The sequence below is a fragment of the Pyrgilauda ruficollis genome, unplaced genomic scaffold (genome assembly GCF_017590135.1).
Source record: "Pyrgilauda ruficollis isolate IOZ18807 unplaced genomic scaffold, ASM1759013v1 scaffold128, whole genome shotgun sequence".
NCBI classification, from domain to species: domain Eukaryota; kingdom Metazoa; phylum Chordata; class Aves; order Passeriformes; family Passeridae; genus Pyrgilauda; species Pyrgilauda ruficollis.
The window spans coordinates 263,073-281,852 of record NW_024511210.1 but is presented as its reverse complement, the minus strand read 5'-3'; the positions used below and the strand labels follow the sequence as shown (position 1 = coordinate 281,852).

At 39.4% G+C, this 18,780-nt stretch overlaps 2 protein-coding genes across 5 annotated transcripts in view; both read right to left on the bottom strand.

Moving 5' to 3' along the window:
• The window catches only part of SMC5 (structural maintenance of chromosomes 5), a 43,149-nt gene extending 32,855 nt beyond the window's left edge, over positions 1-10,294 (bottom strand). For all 3 annotated transcript variants that reach the window (XM_041458440.1, XM_041458441.1, XM_041458442.1), the window contains exons 1-6: positions 10,189-10,294; positions 8,770-8,911; positions 7,637-7,689; positions 5,387-5,549; positions 4,064-4,198; positions 3,330-3,470 (exon numbers count right to left, since the gene is read on the bottom strand). In XM_041458440.1, coding sequence (XP_041314374.1) covers positions 3,330-3,470; positions 4,064-4,198; positions 5,387-5,549; positions 7,637-7,689; positions 8,770-8,911; positions 10,189-10,289 — 735 coding nt within the window. In that variant the 5' untranslated portion in view covers positions 10,290-10,294. The remainder of the gene's footprint in view (positions 1-3,329; positions 3,471-4,063; positions 4,199-5,386; positions 5,550-7,636; positions 7,690-8,769; positions 8,912-10,188) is intronic.
• Positions 10,295-12,495: 2,201 nt separating this feature from the next.
• Positions 12,496-18,780, bottom strand: part of MAMDC2 (MAM domain containing 2) — a 56,788-nt gene continuing 50,503 nt past the window's right edge. The window contains exons 11-14 of one of the 2 annotated variants that reach the window (XM_041458449.1): positions 17,056-17,208; positions 15,301-15,560; positions 14,600-14,684; positions 12,496-14,291 (exon numbers count right to left, since the gene is read on the bottom strand). In XM_041458449.1, the coding sequence (XP_041314383.1) occupies positions 14,230-14,291; positions 14,600-14,684; positions 15,301-15,560; positions 17,056-17,208 (560 nt within the window). In that variant the 3' untranslated portion in view covers positions 12,496-14,229. Of the gene's footprint in view, positions 14,292-14,599; positions 14,685-15,300; positions 15,561-17,055; positions 17,209-18,780 lie in introns of those variants that run through there. The other variant, XM_041458450.1, reaches the window with a different exon arrangement.

Sequence of the window (18,780 nt, the reverse complement as noted above, 5' to 3'; positions counted from 1 at the left end):
TTACAGAGATAAAGGGATTCTATTTTCACTTATCTGAAAGCTTAAAATTTAGCTCTGCTCTAAATAAGGCATTTTATTTCAAGATTAAAGCACACACGAACAATTACACTTCAGATTCCACAGATAGAAAGTACAGGCAAGTTCCACAGAACTGTCATTATATGATTTTTACACAGCAAATCCTTTTAATACTTTAAGAAAATCTGACTTAACCAAAAAACAGAGATCTTGTGTACTCAAGTAACTTTGATGCTTCTAATTATGCACTCCACTGAAGACCTGCAGAACTTCCAAAGCATTTCAGATTTCTCAAGAGATATCTGCATCTTAAAACAATGTTTTTCTTAAATGTAAATGTGAGGGGAGGAAAAGAAGAATGGATATAGCTTGACCAAAACACATTTTCAAAACTACAGGACATGACTCCAGGACCTATGGAATTCTATGGAACTTAAAGCATATGTTCAAAAACTTATTAGACATAGATATATGTGGAAATGGTGTATAATTCTCCACATATATAAGCAGTTGTCTCTGTCTAGAAATCACTTGACAAAAAATGTTCCTCAGGTAAAAAGCAGTAGAGTCTTCAGAATTAAAATGCACTTCAACAGTGATCAGAACATGAACAAGCTCATCACCAGACTTCCTCTTCTATGATTAAAAAATAGTCTAATGTCATATTTAAGATATCATATTTCCAGGCTGTCTCTCTATTTCACAACATCATGCAGTGTTTGTACATCTGCTTTCCAGCTGACTTGAAAGCTCAGGTGTAGCTACTCTGCTTTGTCAGAAAGGTAAATTCTACAGGTAGGTGCATTTAGTCTTCAAGTTGAAATCCGCATTTTGGGGAGAATGGAGCAAATGAATTATCCACAGAAGGAAGAATAAACTCCCATACTATTCGGAACGTCAGTAAACTCCATTTTAAAACACAAAAACACCAATGTATTCTTAGGACTAATGTCCTGGATTGACAACCAAACTGTATTCTCTTTGCCATCCATATAGCAGCTGTCTTCTGTTAAGTGGGTAGTTTTCCTTTTCTCTTCCACAGCCACTCCTCCCTCCAGGGAGACATCTGCTGGTAAGAGGCGACGGAATGTCACTGCACGACTGATAAGAACTACAGCATTCCATTGGGAGATGCTCTGCCCAGAGCATTCCTACCAGGATATAATCTTGGATCCTGGAACACCAGCATGGCTTTCTCCACTGGATTTCCCAGAGGAACAGCTGCCTCTTCCACTGATCTTCAGAGGAAGACTACACCCTTCTACAGGATCCCTGCTCCAACAGAGCCACACCTGATACTCCAGGAGGGCTGCAACAACAATTCCAAATGGCCTGCTACCAGCACCCTGACCAACAGGGTGTCAGGTTGTGTTCTGGCTCTGTCACTGTTGTTTTGGTCTACTTCATTTTTTATTTTATCTTTTTATTTTCTTCCCTATTAAAGAACTGTTATTTCCTGCTCCCATATTTTTTGCCTGAGAGTCCCTTAATTTAAAATTTATAGCAATTTGGAGGGGGGGGTTTACATTTTCCATTTCAGGGGAGGCTCCTGCCTTCCTTAGCAGACACCTGTCTTTCCAAACCTAGACAACTAAACAGTGCTAGTTCAAAACAACAGAAAAACCCCATGCTCTTGTAGTTCTTCTTTGAGAAAGTGCTTGGTATTTTGCAATGTAAGAGAATACCAAAAATACTGCCACAGTTTAACAAACCACAAAACAGCAACAGAATGTGAAACTTTATTACAGCCTGTAATTCAGATATCCTCTGCCTAGTAAAACAATTACATCAATGCCCTTTGATTTCAAATGTAAATTAAGTACACGAAAGATCGTGTGTTAAAATGTATTAGCATTTCCCTATAGTCACTGCTCTTGGTATCTCTAAAGTGCATACTTACCTCCAGTTCTCCTCTCTTTTCCCTGAATCTAATATACACTACTGATTCTGTACTGTCAATCAGAACTCCACCAAGATGTCAAAGCACACTGGTGTTTCTATGGATTCAGTGGCCAAAAAGTTACAGTTAACTAAGTGCAGCCACTAAAAGCCTTTAACAGACTGAGCAATATAAACTGACTAGAAGACAGCAGTGGAAGTAAGGTGTGACGAAGTCTGACTCAACTTGCTCAAGTATCACACAACTAACAGCAAGGTTCTCTAATTTATGGAAGGCAACTTCACTGACAGCAGATACAATCATTAGCTCAGTCTTCCTCTAACAGTGTCTAGCAAGCCTTCAGAGTTCTGCATAAGCAAGTATCTTACAGCAGAGAACAATCAGCATCAGTCTACATTCATTATGCAACACCAGGCTAACAAGTGTAATAGGAAAAAATCCCACCATTTAGCAAGTACTGACATCACAGAAGGTATACCCTACTTCCTTAACACCTATCACCATCCATCTATTTAAATTGCTACTCCTAAATCCCTCTGCTATTAGCAAGAAGATTTGAAGGCAGTGATGGGATTTGCTCAAGATGCAAAGGCCATAAGGCTCTTTACATAGCCATGAGAGCCGTCATTATATGCAAAATTGCAAAAGTAAGTTTTCTGCATTCTTCACAAGCAGTAAATCAAGTTTTCTGGAAGTTCTATATCTGTATTTCATTACCTCTATATTTATATATAATTAAGCTTGCAAACAAGGCAAACAACGTATTGCTTCAGTAAACTGCAATCTCCATCAGTTTGAACTCTTTAGAATCATTTGATCTGACTGAACATTCAACACTAAACTAAAGTAATATTAAAGTGCTCCTCAGAAAGACTTATTTTGATTTGTGTAAATGACCTGCTCTTCAATCTAGGTTCTTTCAAATGTGTTTTAATATTTTTCTGTCCAAATGCTAGTATTTTTGAGATTAGCAACAAATTCACTGAGAAGTCTGTCATGCACACTAAACTTCAACTACTAAATTAAGAGGAACATAACCTCTAAAAAATTTTAACAAAAAAACGTAAAAAAGTTACAGCTGAAGAAGCAAGGAGAGCTGTCTAGAGCTTAAACCAGTTGCCTCTGCACAGAATAAAAGGGGTACTGCTCTTGGCCTGCACTGCTGGCTTTCCTAACTGTGCAGGAACTACCTAACTACTTCTGAAGTAACCTATAAAGCCAGGTATGTAAGCGAATATTACAGTTAGAACAAGAACTGTATTTCAAGAACTGGCCGCTTGCACTAAGCAATTGTAATGATATTCAAATTACTCCAGCCACATTTCTTCTAAGGCAACTTTTGGCCTATTTCTAATTCCACAGTCTTACAGAAAACAGGTTAAGTGAGAGAAACACTGGAAATTAAACTTACCACCCATGGCCTTTTCCTCTCAAGCATCTCTATTAAGTCTACATGGCGCTTGCATTCATGGTATCTTTCAACATCTTGCTTGTACCGTTCAACCCTCTGTTTCATTTTCTCCAATGAGGTGGTTTTTTCTCTGCACAAGTTCTGTAATATATATTTTCAGATTTTACAGTATCTAAACAGTTCCCAGAAAATAGTGTACATCTCACCTGTACATTAAAGCAGAAATTTAACATCAGAGGAGACATTTTAGTACAGCAGTAACTAGAGGGGAATCATCCAAAACAACAGGAACAGGAGAACAAAGGATTAAAAGAATGGCCTGTATGGCTAAGGACAAACATTGTTCCCAGAACACTGATCCTTTTCGTCTATCTCTTTGTTTTCAAGAAAGTGAGCAACGCTAAAGCAAAGGACCATGCTTGTTCATAAGCCAATGATTCATAGAAGACACAAACAATTTGTCTAGCAAAGTTGTTGCCAGTCAAAAATCCCAGAGAAGAAAGGAGTACTTGACATCCCTCATCTTTTGGGTCTAGACCATTTGCACACGTCTTCGTCCTTACAAGCATGTGAGTGTCAGAGTGAATGAGTTCTGAGAGAAGATGAGCATTATTTGGTAGAATCAACTTAACACAGACTTTGTAAATAAATACGACTTTCTAATTCTATTACATGTCAGGGTAAAATTTATTTCACTTTTCCTACATTCACTGCTGTCTAACGAATGCATTTACCTCTAGTTCTCTTTCCTTTTCTCTGAAATTTTTCAGTTCACAATGAAACTGGTACATTTCCGGAGAACCAATGGACTTTTCAGTGGCTTCGAGCAACTCAGTCTTACTCAGTTTTGTAAATTCTCCAACTTTGTCCTAGGAAATTTTAAAAAGTTATAAAAAATATAGGATTAGCTAGAACAGTGCAATACACTAACAGTGGATTTATACACTGAAACATACTTCTCAAGAACATCACCTGACTTACAGTTCTATGCTAAATAGCTCTGTCATAGTTAATGACCATCCCATGAAGTAGCCACCAAACCTTCCAGAGCATTTGTTCTCAGGCTGCTGAAGAAGCCTTGCAGTATAAATCTTTTGCAGTATAAATACTATGACTAACTCAAAAGCTAAGCCACTAGAAGTTATTACTACTTGCAGCTGAGGCTTTATTTTATTTATATATAAAAACCCAAGTATTTCTGTTGAAGGCAGAAGAGCTCAAAACTGAGACTGAAGCAAGAAGTGGGCTTGCTGTTGATACACTGGGAGAGAACAAATAAACCAGAACTATAAACACTGTAATATTGACTGAACTGACATTTACATAACTAAAGTTCTTTTAAACACAAAGGTATTTTACCAGAGTATGCTGTAAGTTGCAAACAAATACTGTACATAAGTGAAAGTGAACAATATGCCACCTGGCATATTTTTATTTCCGCAGTATTAGCTTTCTAAACTTTAATGTCTTCTTGAATTCAACAATAACCCCATGTCTAGGCTCTGATAAGGTTTCCTTTCACTACCATTCCTGATGATCCACATGAACTGGGAAGGAACCTGTCACAACTTCAAGGCGCAGTGTGAGGCAACTTAGCTCTCTACACAGGAATCCTGATCTGCTTGAACATGCATTCAAATACAGAAACTGCCAGTAGTATTTTTTAATCTCTCTCCTTCAAGACTTATTTTCCATTAGGATGATTTTACTCTTACGTAATTCCATCCTACACATCTTTCAGCCCTACGCTCAACAAACTGCTGACATTACCAGAAAAGCTCTATTAGCAAGTGCTGCTACTTGAGCATGAAGACAGGGAACATCAGCATCCTTCCTTTCAGAGTCAACAGGTACCAAACTGTCTGATTAGTGAGCTTTAAAGGTCACACAGCCCCTCTTTTCTTTCACCACGACACCAACATGGCTGCCTTACCCCTCTTGTTTTTTGTGCTGTCCTACTGAACTAGGTAAAGTGCTGCTAAAGCTAACTGGCAACAAAATCTTCTCAAAGCACAGCACTCCATTTGCATCCACTGTCTTTCAAAATTAATTCATACCTGAGGAAGAAACTGGCACAAATTGTCCACCTGGATGTTTAAGGCTGCAATTTTTTCTTCTACTGTTTTCAGGGTTGTTGGTTTTCCATTGATAAACCACACTGATGCATTGTTCATCACATATATCTCACGTGTGATGACAATATTGTCTGGTGACTTAAACCTGATTAATAGAAAGAAGTGTTTACATTTTCAAGAACACCTGAAGAGTGTTACACTTTCAAAGGTTACCCGAAGTATTGTTAGAATTTACAGACAGTTAAATATTTAATCTAAATTAACTGGACAGTAGCATCAGATTCTCATTTTCGTGATTCAGAAAACATCCAGTACTTCAGTGATGAACTAAATTCACAGGGCAAACATCAAGAATATGTGCAAATCTTAACTTGAAGTTACTTATATAAACGAGATGCCCATGCTGAATGTATGAAATACTGAACAGTTGTTACAAATATGAACAATTTCTATAAAAGCATAATCTGTGTGACATTTAGTAAGTTTCAAAACTGGTGTGAAGGAGGTACAGTACATCTTTAAGTATTAGTATACAGAAATACCTCAGTAACCTGTGTACATATATTCAATACAAGAAAAAAATAGTACACAACACAAAAAATACTTATTTATTTTCATTCTCTACTTTTAAAAGCCAAAGAAGATACATTAGTTTTCATTTAGTTTTCTAGCTCCATACCTATTTTCAAAAATTTAGTCTGGTTAGGATGCATAACAACTAAGTCCAACTCCTGAAATTTTGGTTTACCATTTTGATTTAAAAATTGTCTAGTGCCTGTTAAGCACACTGTTAAGGATGGAGAATACAGACTTGCAGAGTGGCCATGTACCTCAGGACATTTAAGAACAGAGTTCAATGCAGAAGCGAGTACCCATCTGCTGCTCATACTTGGACTAAACACCATAGGGATATGATCCTAGTTCTTGATTACAGAACTATTACTTCCTGCGTCACCTCACTTTAATTTATGAGACTTCCTTCCAAAGACCTACAAAGGCATGATCCTTTCCTTCATTAAAATAACATCATTTCACTATCATAACTTGGGTTTTGCTACATTTCAAGTGCCAAATTCAACAAAGGCAATACATGCCTACAGAACTTCAATTTTTAGTTCCTGTCAAAAAAGCAATCTTCTGCAGCCTTGGTCTCCCATCCTAGATATTGTACTTAAACATTTTCTACCAATCAGACAAAGGACTCAACTACACTGCAACCATGACATGCTAGGTCTAATGAGTTATGAAATGCTAAATCTTCATACATTGCAAGATTCTTTCCAGAATTTCAAGTAACACTGGAATATATATGTTAAAACAACCACACAATCTACCTGAAAGACATCCTATCTCCTGAACATATTGCCTGGCCAATCTCTAAAGAAGGTCTTACTTGATCACTCCCACAATAACAGAAATGGACAGACAAAAATTTTTCCAAGGCCTGATGTGGTATTTTTTTTTCCCTCAATAAAATTTTCTTTTTAGAGAATCTGATCAGGGTGGCCAATTGTTATACAAATTAACATAGACTATGAATCAGTTGACTATCTCTATTTTCTCTTTCATTCAGGCCAAGAGACCAGGCTAAGACTTATTAAAATCACCTGTGCCATAGCATCTGCAAAAAAAAGATGCATGTAGTATTGCCCCAGACAGAAGCTACTATTGGAATTTTAAGTCTAAAAGATTTCCAGTTGCTCTGTTTTGCAAGAGCTCAAGACTGCATTACGTGGAATTAGTCAGATCTTTTATTTTACTTCTTTTCTATCCGTATGTGATGTTTTCAGTGAGAATGCAGGCAAGCCCCTCCTACCAGCAGTCTCAGTATAAGAAAGTGAAGGCAGATCAATCTGTTTTAAAACTTAGACTTTTGTCTTTTTTCTTTAATGAAAAGAATTCCAACCACCATGCAGTGATGGCAGTCGTGACTAAATCATCAGAACCTTAAATGTAATCAAAAGCTAAACACACTATCTTTTTTTATGCATCTTTTTGTACACCAAGACAAGGTAAAATGCCTCAGAAAGCGAGGCCAAGAGTAGCCATCGCTGCTTAATTCTTGTCTGAATAACGATATAACTTTATGTTCTGAAGCCTGCAGGAATTAAAAAAGGACAAATTAAGCTTAAAGACAGACCTCTGCACAACAAAATTTTTTCTCACAAGTTTGTGAACACGTGGGGAAATGATCCAACTAAAAGCACATGAGGAAATAGTTTTACTACTTACAGTTCAATTTCCACTACGCCTTTCATGCACCCCTGCTTCACAAACAGACCGATCTACAAAATTAATTTAAAAGTTGTTATGGAAAAATAAAATGTATTATCTTAGGAGAACACACATTTGTATGATGGAGCTACTTAACAACATATTTTATTGAAAACTCACAATTCAAAGCAAAATAAAGCACTAACTAAAGGCACTACTATCCTCCACCAGCAGCATTAGAACCTCCTCCACAAGTTAACAATTTCTGATCAACTTCAGCCTCCAAAACTGAACAAATTATAATCAGCAGATCCACAGACAGGAAAAAGTTCTTGTGAATTTGGGGAACAAAGACAAGTGAAAAGACACTGCCAAGTACCTGTACTAGAACTACCATTTCTAATAGTATGAAAATACATCATGACAAGTAAAGAGACATACCAACACACAATACTGCCATGCTGTCAAGTCTCATATTCACATTTGCCTATAACTGAGCAGCTACAAGAGCATATGTGCAATCATTTAGGCACCCAGATTCATTGCTCCAAACCTACTCAGAGAAATTGCATCCAACAAGACTACCCAAGAAAGCAGGAGCAAAAATTTGAAAATTTCAAGATATTAACTTCCTACTACGTCAACGCATATCTTGACAGTAAAAAGTGAAAACAGAGTAGAGCAATCCAAATTCCATTTAAATCAAAGATCAGTGCCTCTATGCTTTCAGCTGAATTTTCAAGACACATTAGGAGTACGTTATTTCTAGAGGTACTATGTATTTTGGAATTTATTTTAGACTTTGTCTATTTCTCATTTAGTTGGTACTTCTTATCAAATATTTAGGCCATTAAGTGGCATTTTTCTACCCCATGGTGGATGCTTAGCCATCTTCAAATAAAACCTCTAGTCATCTCAGACTGTCCTACACCTAGAATTTAGGTGTTTCCATTTAATAATTTATACAAGACAACACGTAGTTAATTAAAATAACCCCCCTCTGCCTCTGGACCAGGTTACTCTTCAATTCAGATGTCTTTTTATAACAGTAAAGCAAATCAAGGAAGAGAGTCTTTCCCCCTATCCTCTGCTAGACAGCGCCCTGAATGAAATTCAGATTAACTATGAAAATTACAAAAGCCCATAATTACCTTATCAGCTCGGCCTAAGAAAGCAGGTTTTCCAGCCAGTCCCAGGCAAATGGCACAAACAATGCTTGACTTGCCTGTGCCATTAGCACCTACGACCACGTTCAGGTTGGGCCCTGGGCGTACTTCACAGACAGTGTATGTTCTGGAAAGTAAAGCGAGTTTTTGAATTTTAACACTCTATTACCTTAAAAAAAAGAAAGGAACTTGCTTAGAAACATTTCATTATTTTATTAAACAGATAAAATTACCTAATATAGACTCAGTCGTGAAATACCGTTTTGTAAGAAAGTCTCAAGCGTGAAAACTAACATTTCAATGAAACACCATGACATACATTCCCACCAGCCAGAGTACTCACCAGAACTTTCTTTAAAATCAGTGACTATGACAAATAAAATCCAGCAATATGATGGTAACTTTTTAAATGAACTTACTGGAGTCTCATTTTATTTGATGCATCAAAAAGAAGATAGAAAACAGGTCATGCAGTAGCTTTCTGGAGTTACCGTATCAGCTCATCCCCAGTGTTCGTTTTTTTTCCTAACTGCATCAGACATCTTTCATCAGGTGCTTCCAGAAAGCGTACTGCAGTAGTAACTGTAGGAAGAGACCAAACCCACCCATGCAAACTCGTATCAAGTTAACACCCTAAATTTATAAAGAATCCTTTGATGAATCATTCTGTTCCTGCATTGTGCCAAACACAGAGAGCTGAAACAGTACCACAAAAGGAGGAGTACAAAGCAGTTAACGGCAACACAGACCATGGCAACACAACCATGCACTTGTCCAAGAGAATGAACCCTTAATGAGAATTTAACTACTGCCTCTGAGGATTCAATTAACATCTAACACGTGACTCATGCACTACACTACGGAAGATTTTCAAGGCTCGCATGGAGACGTAAGAAAATTGTCCGACCACTTCTGCTGGTCCAAATACGTCCAAAAATAATGGTATTCGCAGCGCACAGCAGCTGGAAAAAACACGTGCAAAGCCCACGGACACTTCATCCTAATGAGTCTCAAGGCCTATCCCCACCGCCCTACGAGCACCTTCTGCAGTCTCCCGCTATCCAGTGCTTGGCAGCCACCTGCCTGAGAGACAACGAGCACGCAGAGGCTGCACGGCCGACAGGAGCCAGCCATCACCTGCGGGCAAGGCTGGCCGGCACCTGGGAACGCGCCCATCAGGGAAGCGACACAGCGCCGACAATCCCTGGGACTTGTAACCCACACAGCAGTGTCTCCCCACTCCAAGCAAGACACCACCTTCCATGAATACCGCTTCCCGCACTCGCCCCCTCCAGCCCTCGGTACCCGCGTGACCCAGCTCCGCTGCTTCGGCCCCTCTACGGCGGGGCGGAAGGAGCAGGCCGCGGACGCTCAAGTGGGGAGAAAAGCCCCCCGCTCACTCACAAGAAGTTCTTCATAAAGATCCTGACGATGGAGCCCAGTACGAAGGGGTACTTGGACTCAGCGCGCTTCACAGCTTTCCCCTTTTCCCGCGCCGCCGCCATGTTCCTCCCCCACACCACCCCTCCTTCTCCCTTGGGGCCGAGACCGCGCCGCGCGCTCGGCCCGGTTACGCGAGGGGGCGCGACTGAGCCGCCCTGAAGCTCCTCATTGGCCGGAGGCGCCGGCGCCCATTGGCTGGTGCGGCGTGGGGGGGCGGTCCTTGTTGCTGGGGCGGTGGCGGCAGCGCCTTGCGCGGGGCCGGGCTGGGGTCGGTACCGCGCCCAGCGCCGCGCCCCGCGTTCCGCTGCCCGTGCGTTCCGCTGCCCGTGCGTTCCGCCGCCCGTGCGGTCCGTTCAGCGCCGCTGCCCCTGAGTACGTGTGCGGCGTTATGAGCAGCTGGGCGTGCTTCTTGGAGAAGACTGAGAGGGAATCTCATTGATGCATACAACTGTCTCATAGGCGGTTGCCAAGAGGAGGTTGCTGGACTCTTTTCAGTGATGTCCTGCGACAGGACGAGGAGCAGTGGCCATAAAATGAAGCTCAAGAGCTTCCCTCAACATGAGAAGAGCTTCTTTCCAGTGAGGGTGGCAGAGCACTGTACCAGCCTTCGCCTGGCGGTTGTGGTCTCCTCTCTGGAGGCATTCAAAGCCCACTTGGACACCTTGCAGTGTCACTTGCGGTTGGTGACCCTGCCTTGGTAGCGCAGTCTGGAATAGATCCATCTCGAGAGCTCCCTTCCAACCCTAACAATTCTGTGATTCCATGATACAGGGTAATGGTTCAGGTAAATAACATTCCAAGACTGCCTGTCAGACAAGAGGGGCTGGTTTGGCAGCAGAAGTTCCTGGGTGTTTCTGGTCAGCTCCAGGGTGAGCCCAGGAGCCATGAATCAAGGCTGAGGCCCAAGGAGAATTCCTGAGGGGCCCAGACTGGGGAGTGTGGCCGGGCAATGCACCACAACAGACAGCTCATCTTTTCTTTGAGGTGGGATGAGTGTCAGGTTTTTTCTTGTTCAAAACATGAGAGGCACAACGGGACTCGGTGTGTCTGTCACGTTGCAAGAGGAGTGTGCTCTCTCCGGGCTTTGCCCTTACGCTGCTGCTCCTTGGGAGCTGTGGGTCTCCTCAGTGAGGGCAGTCACACCGGCGTGCTCTGCTCACATCCAGGTGGGCAACGTGCCAGGTCTTTTAGTGCTTGGCTCGAGCTGTCTTTCTTAATAGTCATGATTGTAAAGTTAAGTTTATGTTAGGTTTATTTTGTTGTGACACCATAGTCAGAATACCATTTCATTTACTTTATAAAGACAAAGTAACAGTGACATTTTATAACAGTTGTTATTTTGGATTTCTGTTGGTAAACAATATCTGAACTTGCCCCTCTTTTTGGAAATTAATAAGGATAATAATAAAATGAAAACTAATGGGACAATATTTAAAGAATAAAACCAATATTAAACATAAGGACAGTATTCAACAGAAAGACAATAAAAGGGCTTTACACTGATCTCAGTGTTATGTTTGCCCAATTATCCAATCACAAATGGACAAGCTGAGTTCCAGTCCATCACAAAATTACATTTACAGCAATCAAATACAAGCCCATTCCCACCTGGGGCATTATAGTTGCTTTTCAAGGTTTTTTTCATGTCCATTTTACAAATTGTGACCCATCTGGGATCAAAGCAATTCCTTGTAAAGCCTTCAGTAGCTTTTGAAGAATTTTTCACACATTAAACAGGCCTGGTATGGCAAGTCTCAGAACTGTTCTTTGCCACACTGTGGTCCTGGTGCACATAATGCAGCAGTGAAGAAAAGAAAAAACAGTAAATAAATATTGGTCCAGGACAGAAATTAATTCCATGAGGAGTTTCCCATGTGGACAGAGCTGATGGAATATTTTTTCACCTCACCATAAAACTGAAGTTTGCCGGTGGAGAAATCTTAATGCACCATACCCAGTTTTCAAATGTTCTGTAGCCATTCTTTTACTAGTCTCTGAATTTCTTATTCTCTTAACTGATACTCATCAGACACTGAAGTAAATTAAAGCCACCTTTCAAATTTTCCATCTGTGCTTTAATTCCTGCCACAAAAATGATTGCAAAGGTGATGTTCCCTACTTAAGAAAGAACTTAGGTGTTTTTTTGGTGAGTTTCTCCCCACTCTTTTTTTGCCTCCCCCCTTCTCTCCTTCCCCTCATCAGGACAATGCTTCACACCTTGTGGATAAGTGTTTCCTTCAGTGATATTGATAAAATTACTGTAGCAGTGAGGTCCCTAGAAATCACTCAGTGGAGAGCAGGTTAGAGTCCTTCATTTAGGTTTTTATTTTATCAGCCTAAATCTGATGGAGTGAGGCAGTTATATAAATCTTTAGAGACAGGAGCCTAATAGTTGTACTTCATGCTTCATTTCATTTACATACAGAGAACCACCAAGCCTGATTATTTTAACCACTTTATCTTCACTTGTTTTCTGCTTAGATAATTTGAGCTGAGTATTGATACCAAAACATGCACTTTACAGAACAACTGCAAAATCATGTTGATGCATAGGAAACAGTCCATTATTTCTGTTTGCTTTCATTTTTGAATAATAGCAAGAGCGATGTGTATATAAGCACCTGACTAGGGAGACTGTAGGTACCTAGCAGAGGCAGATAAGATATCAATTCCTTTTGGCTCTTCCTCAGTCTCTAGGAAACAAAAAATTGCTTCTATCTGTGTGGTTAAATAAATACATGGGTATTGAATGTAGTACACTGAACAATCTCTTCAATTGTTTCTGTCACCAAAATGAAAATGTACAAAAGATGCAAGGGCCTAGATCATCCCAGGTGCTGTTGATCCTTACAGGCTGTTAGGAAAAGCATATTCTTAGTTCTGAAAGGACCAGGATATGGTGGCTGTAAGAATAATTTCTACCACTCAGTACATATCTTCCTGCAGCAGTTCAGATTACTTTTTGTTAGCCTTCTTAGGTGATGGGATCCACACATTTCATTCTCTTCATGTTCAAAATAATGAATTCAGGCTACTTTATTAGGTTCAGTTCTTTCTCCTTACACTGATTAGTATGAAATCTAGAGCAGAGCAATAAGATGATAATCAAACTTAACATTTTATTAGGAAGTTATAGCAAATTTGGAAAAAACCCCTTACACACAAATACATAAAACCTTAAAAAAATAACAAGACATGAATTCAGTTTCCTATTAATATAAATGCAAGACATTTGTGGTTGTGGGCAAAGTGTAAGTGCATTCTCTGTGAGTGTACAAACTTGTTTAATAAAAAAACTCCAAAAAAAACCAACAAGACTCTCATCCCAGAAAACATATGGCTTTAAAGTGTTTCATTTCATATAATTCCACAGGCCAGCATCTTATGCTGAATTATACTGAACACTAGAAGTGAGTTTGTTATTGACAAATATATTTGTTATAGTAAAATAATACACTATCACAAAAAATGGCCAGCAGAGTATTAAGTTTCCCAGAGAGATTTGTCATTGAGAATAATTGCACTTAACCTGTAGGATAATACTAGTAGTTAACACTATTTTCTTTGTTATTTCAAAACATTTATAATTTTCTTAATAAAAATCCATTCTATCCCCAACACAAAACATTCACTGAATGCAGATTTAAGATAACGCAATATTGGACTTCAATTGTGCAACTTGAATTTCCTCTTTTTACTTATATACCAGAAATGTTTAAAAAATTAAAAATTAATGATCTGTGTAAAATGGGAAGCCTTTAGGTAATAACTGATGCCTCATGCAAAAGAGGAAATAATATCAAAAAGGTATGGTCTAAGAAGCCCTGAGTCAATAATTTCATTGAAAAGGCGAGGAACATGAGTGCTCCAAGTTCTTCCTATGTATTGGTGTGTATTCAAACCAGTCCAGTATTTACTTAAAAAATATTTTTAAATAGGCAGTTTGTGCAGTTTCTCACATACAATTCTTCAATATGCTTCATTCCTTTCAGCAGACTGTATTTAATACTCAATTTCATTTAAGCTGTCAGGATAGCCTGATGAGAATTGAATTTCTTCCACTTCTGGAATACAAAGAATGAAGAAATACTGTAATTATTTTTATTTTTGTCATACATAAGAATACTTACAGAATTTAATTAGCATGCTGAATTTAAATAGTACTTTCATGTGGTTTTTAAAAAGTCTACAGCCACTTTAGTAGTTGAGATTCTGAGGATGATCTCACATCCTATTAGAGGGTAAAAGTTCTGCACTAACCCAGCAGCCTGTTATTAAATTCGAATGGAGACTCAAGGGAAATATCACTCACCCACCTACAAACAAGCACTGTGAATTTCAGGTGTCTCTTACAAAGTATCTTGAAACTTACCCAAACAAGGTCCTGCCTGGAACAGAATATCATCAATAGCAGTGTCACTTCTTATTGACACACCGCGGATTGCCTCAAAAATAATCTGTAAAGTAAAATTTTCATGAATCCAAATGGTGGAAGGACTGAAAAATATAATATCCATGCAACCTATTCAAGGATACCCTTTACCCCCGCCTCTGCCCTCCCTTCCCCTCTCCTTTCCTCTCCCTTTCGTTTTCCCTTCTCCTTAGCCAGACCTCTGGCTTTGCATCATCCCTTCTCCTTGGTGCCCCCTTAGAAAGACCACCCTACAAGCAGCTGCCATTTCATCACAGCTCAGTAGCTGTGTCAAATCTGGACAGGGCTACAGACAACCGAAGGAAAAGAAATTACATAAATGATCTTGAAAAGGCCCTTCCACTACTGACAAAAACGATGGCATTTAAATTTAAATACTTTAAAATAGCATCTATATATGTTAAAAAATGTTGAATTCATAACTATTTTCCTACTTGCAACCTATTCATGTCTTTAATCCCTCCCTAAGTTCATTTGTAAAACATTACATTAGTTCATGTTCTTCAGGTATCCATTCAATGCCACCTATATTTAAACATTTTAGGTTTTTTTTTTTTTTTTTTAACAATACAAAACTTGGATTCTAGTACATAGTTCACTTCAGTATTCCAATTTGACTGCTTCTTGCTTGTTTTTCTTACCTGGTAGTTTCTATCACTTTCATATTCTATCAGTCCCCTTAGCCATGAGATACTTTGTTCCCCTGTCCTCCTCCACAAAGGTATTTCTTCATCATCCCCTTCCTTTTTTAGATAAACACTTAACAATCCAGTCCCAGCTCCATACATATGATAGAAAAATGTCAGGCACTGTTTTCCAGATGTTCCTCTTAGTGATCTTGAAACTAGGTATGCTCTCTGTCCATAGACCATGTTAGATGCCTCTATATACATGTAGTATCCTTAAAAAGATATATAAGTAAACATTAGCAAAGTAGGATATACTGTGTTGGAATGTTCATTATGCTCAATATACTCATTATATTATATTGCACTAGGTTTGGTACAAACCAGCTTGGGAATTCTCCAATACACTGTATGAATTAGGGATCTACAGCTGTAGATAACCTTCATTTTCACCTTCTCTCTTGACTGCTGCTTGCCACCAAACTACAACCTGGCTTAGAGGGGATGTCTTCACTAGGGGTTTGCACAGAAAATAGGACTCTTGAGTATCAAAAGAGGCTCTCAAGCATCCACTGGCTGCTGTTGTTGCTCTCAGCCTTCCACCTGTCTCACTGATCCTTGGGAATTCCCACTCCCTCTGAAGGCAATCTCACCCCCAGGACTTGTGGTGACAGACAGGCAGGTGAAGGGACAGACCAGAAAAAGGGAACATTGGGACTGCGTGAAGAGTTCCTGCATTATCTGAGTTCATTGTCTTCTGGCAGAGCATCTCAAAACAGAACAGTTGATTTATGCAGCAGATGGGATGTGGGGATGCTCCTCAGCCTTCTCACACACCTCAATTTGCTCCAGCTGGTGATATCTTAGTGATGGAATGAGGGGCATGAATTTTCCTTTCACTAATTCATGGTCTGAGCCCTTTACACTTGGTTATATCTGTTGAAATACATAGCCAAGAAAAGAATACAAAGGAACAATACACTACAGCTGCTGTTACACTACAGCTGCTGTTACACCAGGAATTGCACTCGGATAGAGATTGATTCCTTGGAATTCCGAGATAGCTGCAAGTACATCTGAGGGTATGCTTTAAGCTGTGGTTGGTGGTGATGCAGTTTTCTGTGCACTCATGCTAATGGGGGTCCTACCTACTTAAATACTTGAACTTGCACTGGCGAGCTTGTGGAGCACATTTTCAAGATAAAGAGCTTGTGGGATCTCTTTTATTCTTCATGTTTTCTTTTAAGTTTGAACCCAAAGGGGTTCATACAGAAGAATCCCAACCCCTTGCACAGCTTGCTGTTAAGAAATGAACTAAGGAATAATCATTCACAGGCCAGGCTTAAAAGGCTCTCAGTTTCAAGTCAAGGTATCAGTCTCACTTCTCAGACTACTTAATGATCCACATTAACTGAAAATAGGTCTAAAGTCAGTTTCAGGGAATATTCATATAAACTGGGAATTTGGAAGGAGCTTCTTCTGTGGAATCTGGACAGTCATCCTCTTTTATCTCCTAAGGAAAAGGCTACTTTGCGACATGACAACCAAATTATCCACATGTCCTAGAGATAATTCAGATCAAATGTCATATTCTCAAAACCACTCATGAGTTCCCTGCAGAATGTGCTTACTTCATTTGATTAGTAACTTTTCTGAATAGAAGAGTAACAGCTTTCTCTATCTTCCGAGTTATCATTTAAAATATTTAACTAATATTTTTTATTAACTGTCAATATCTGTTCTGAAATTTCAATGTGGAACTTAACTCACCTACCCCAGTAGTGTGGTCTCCTTTCGGCCCAGTGTAAGAAGTGGGAGTTGGACCCCTCTTCCTGTGCCAGCTCCCACGACCTCTCTTCTTCTGGGTAAACACACACTCATCTTTTTCAAAAGTGCATTCTCCAGGAGTGGGCAGCAACAAATCTGTAAGGAGAGGATATAGTTTAAAACTTCAAATACATTAGACTGATATATGGAGAGATTACATAAGTAATGTATTACATTTTCTCACCTGCTGACATCAATTACAGCTACCTGGCAATGCTTACGATAGTCACAAGCTTATATAAGCTGCCTTCAAACTGTCGCATAAAATTTAATTTAATTCTCTTCACATCTTTGGGAAAATCTGTGCCCTAGTCTAGCTTAGTGAATAGGATTCACTAGTCCTAGTATTCTTTAAAACAGTTTATTAGTCTTGACAACAGTGGTTTGGACTAGATGATCTTATGAAGTCTTTTGGTTTTAATGGTCGGATTCAATGCTCTTAGAGGTCTTTTCTAACCTTAACAACCTTCTATGATTCCGTAACAGGCTCTGTTATAGCATTACCAGTGTAATTTTCTTCACTATTTTGGCACCCCAAGCAGCATAATAAATATGTATAACATGCATAATAAATGAGCCTTGTCAAAGACTGGAGTTTCTGTGAACTGAAATCAATGCCACATTTAGCTCTCCTCTGTTCCTTTGGCACCACACTCTACTGCAGCCTACAACAGACCACAGAGCTGCAATTACTAGTGTATTTTCATTATTTCAATTCTATTAGATCATACAAAAGGTGATATAATTCAGGTGCATGCCAGGAAGCTTTTGTCAGGTAATCTTAATTTGTCATTCAGAAGTAGACATTTTGAGCTGCTTCCACCTTTTGAAGAGGAGGAAGCCTGATATCACTGGGGCATTTTTCAGGCATTTGTTTTGCTGCCATCAGAGACAAGCCGTGGCATGACTATACACCCAGATACCAGTTCTGCACCTTTGGTTCCTTTTCCAATTACTTAGAAATTACAGCAAGGCAAAACAGACAACTGCTGGAAATAGCTTAGAAAAATGGCATCTTGTTTTGTACATGTGACTTCTTTCTGTTTTGTTAGCCTTAATGCATAAAATCCAATCAGAAGAGGTCATTAAAAAGCTATTAGGATCATTGCAAAGGCATGGCTTTATTCCAAAGAAGAACGGGATTGTAGACTGTGCCTGCCTCATGAGAATGTCTTTGGTTTTTTTTTTTAAATTAGGGTACAATTTTTGTATTGTCAAACCTCACAAAGCCACAAAAGATGGAGTTTGGTTAGTTCAGAGAGGTTGGCCTGTGTATATCAGAGGGTAAAGTTTTGCTGAAAACCGTCCAGTTTTTCCACTACAGTGGGAGTCTTGGACTGCTTTTCTCTGTCTTCATCAAAGAACTGCAGCTCAGGTGCGGCTGTGTCTTGGCCTTCCACAACTGTATTTCTTGCCTAAAAAAAAAATGCTGTGTTTTGAAAACTACTGCTTTGGCGTCCATTTCTGGCTTCTTGAAGATCATTTGAAAACTACTCTTCACTCAGTTGAACTGTGGGTTTACTTTAATGCCCTTAAAGGACCATTCACCTATATAGAGCTGCTCTGGAGTCACTGAAATTTATTAGGAGTTAGCTGGTACCCCTGTGAGCAAAAACTGGTCCTTGCTGAATGTTTGCTACTTTGCAAAAATAAGATTTATGCCATACT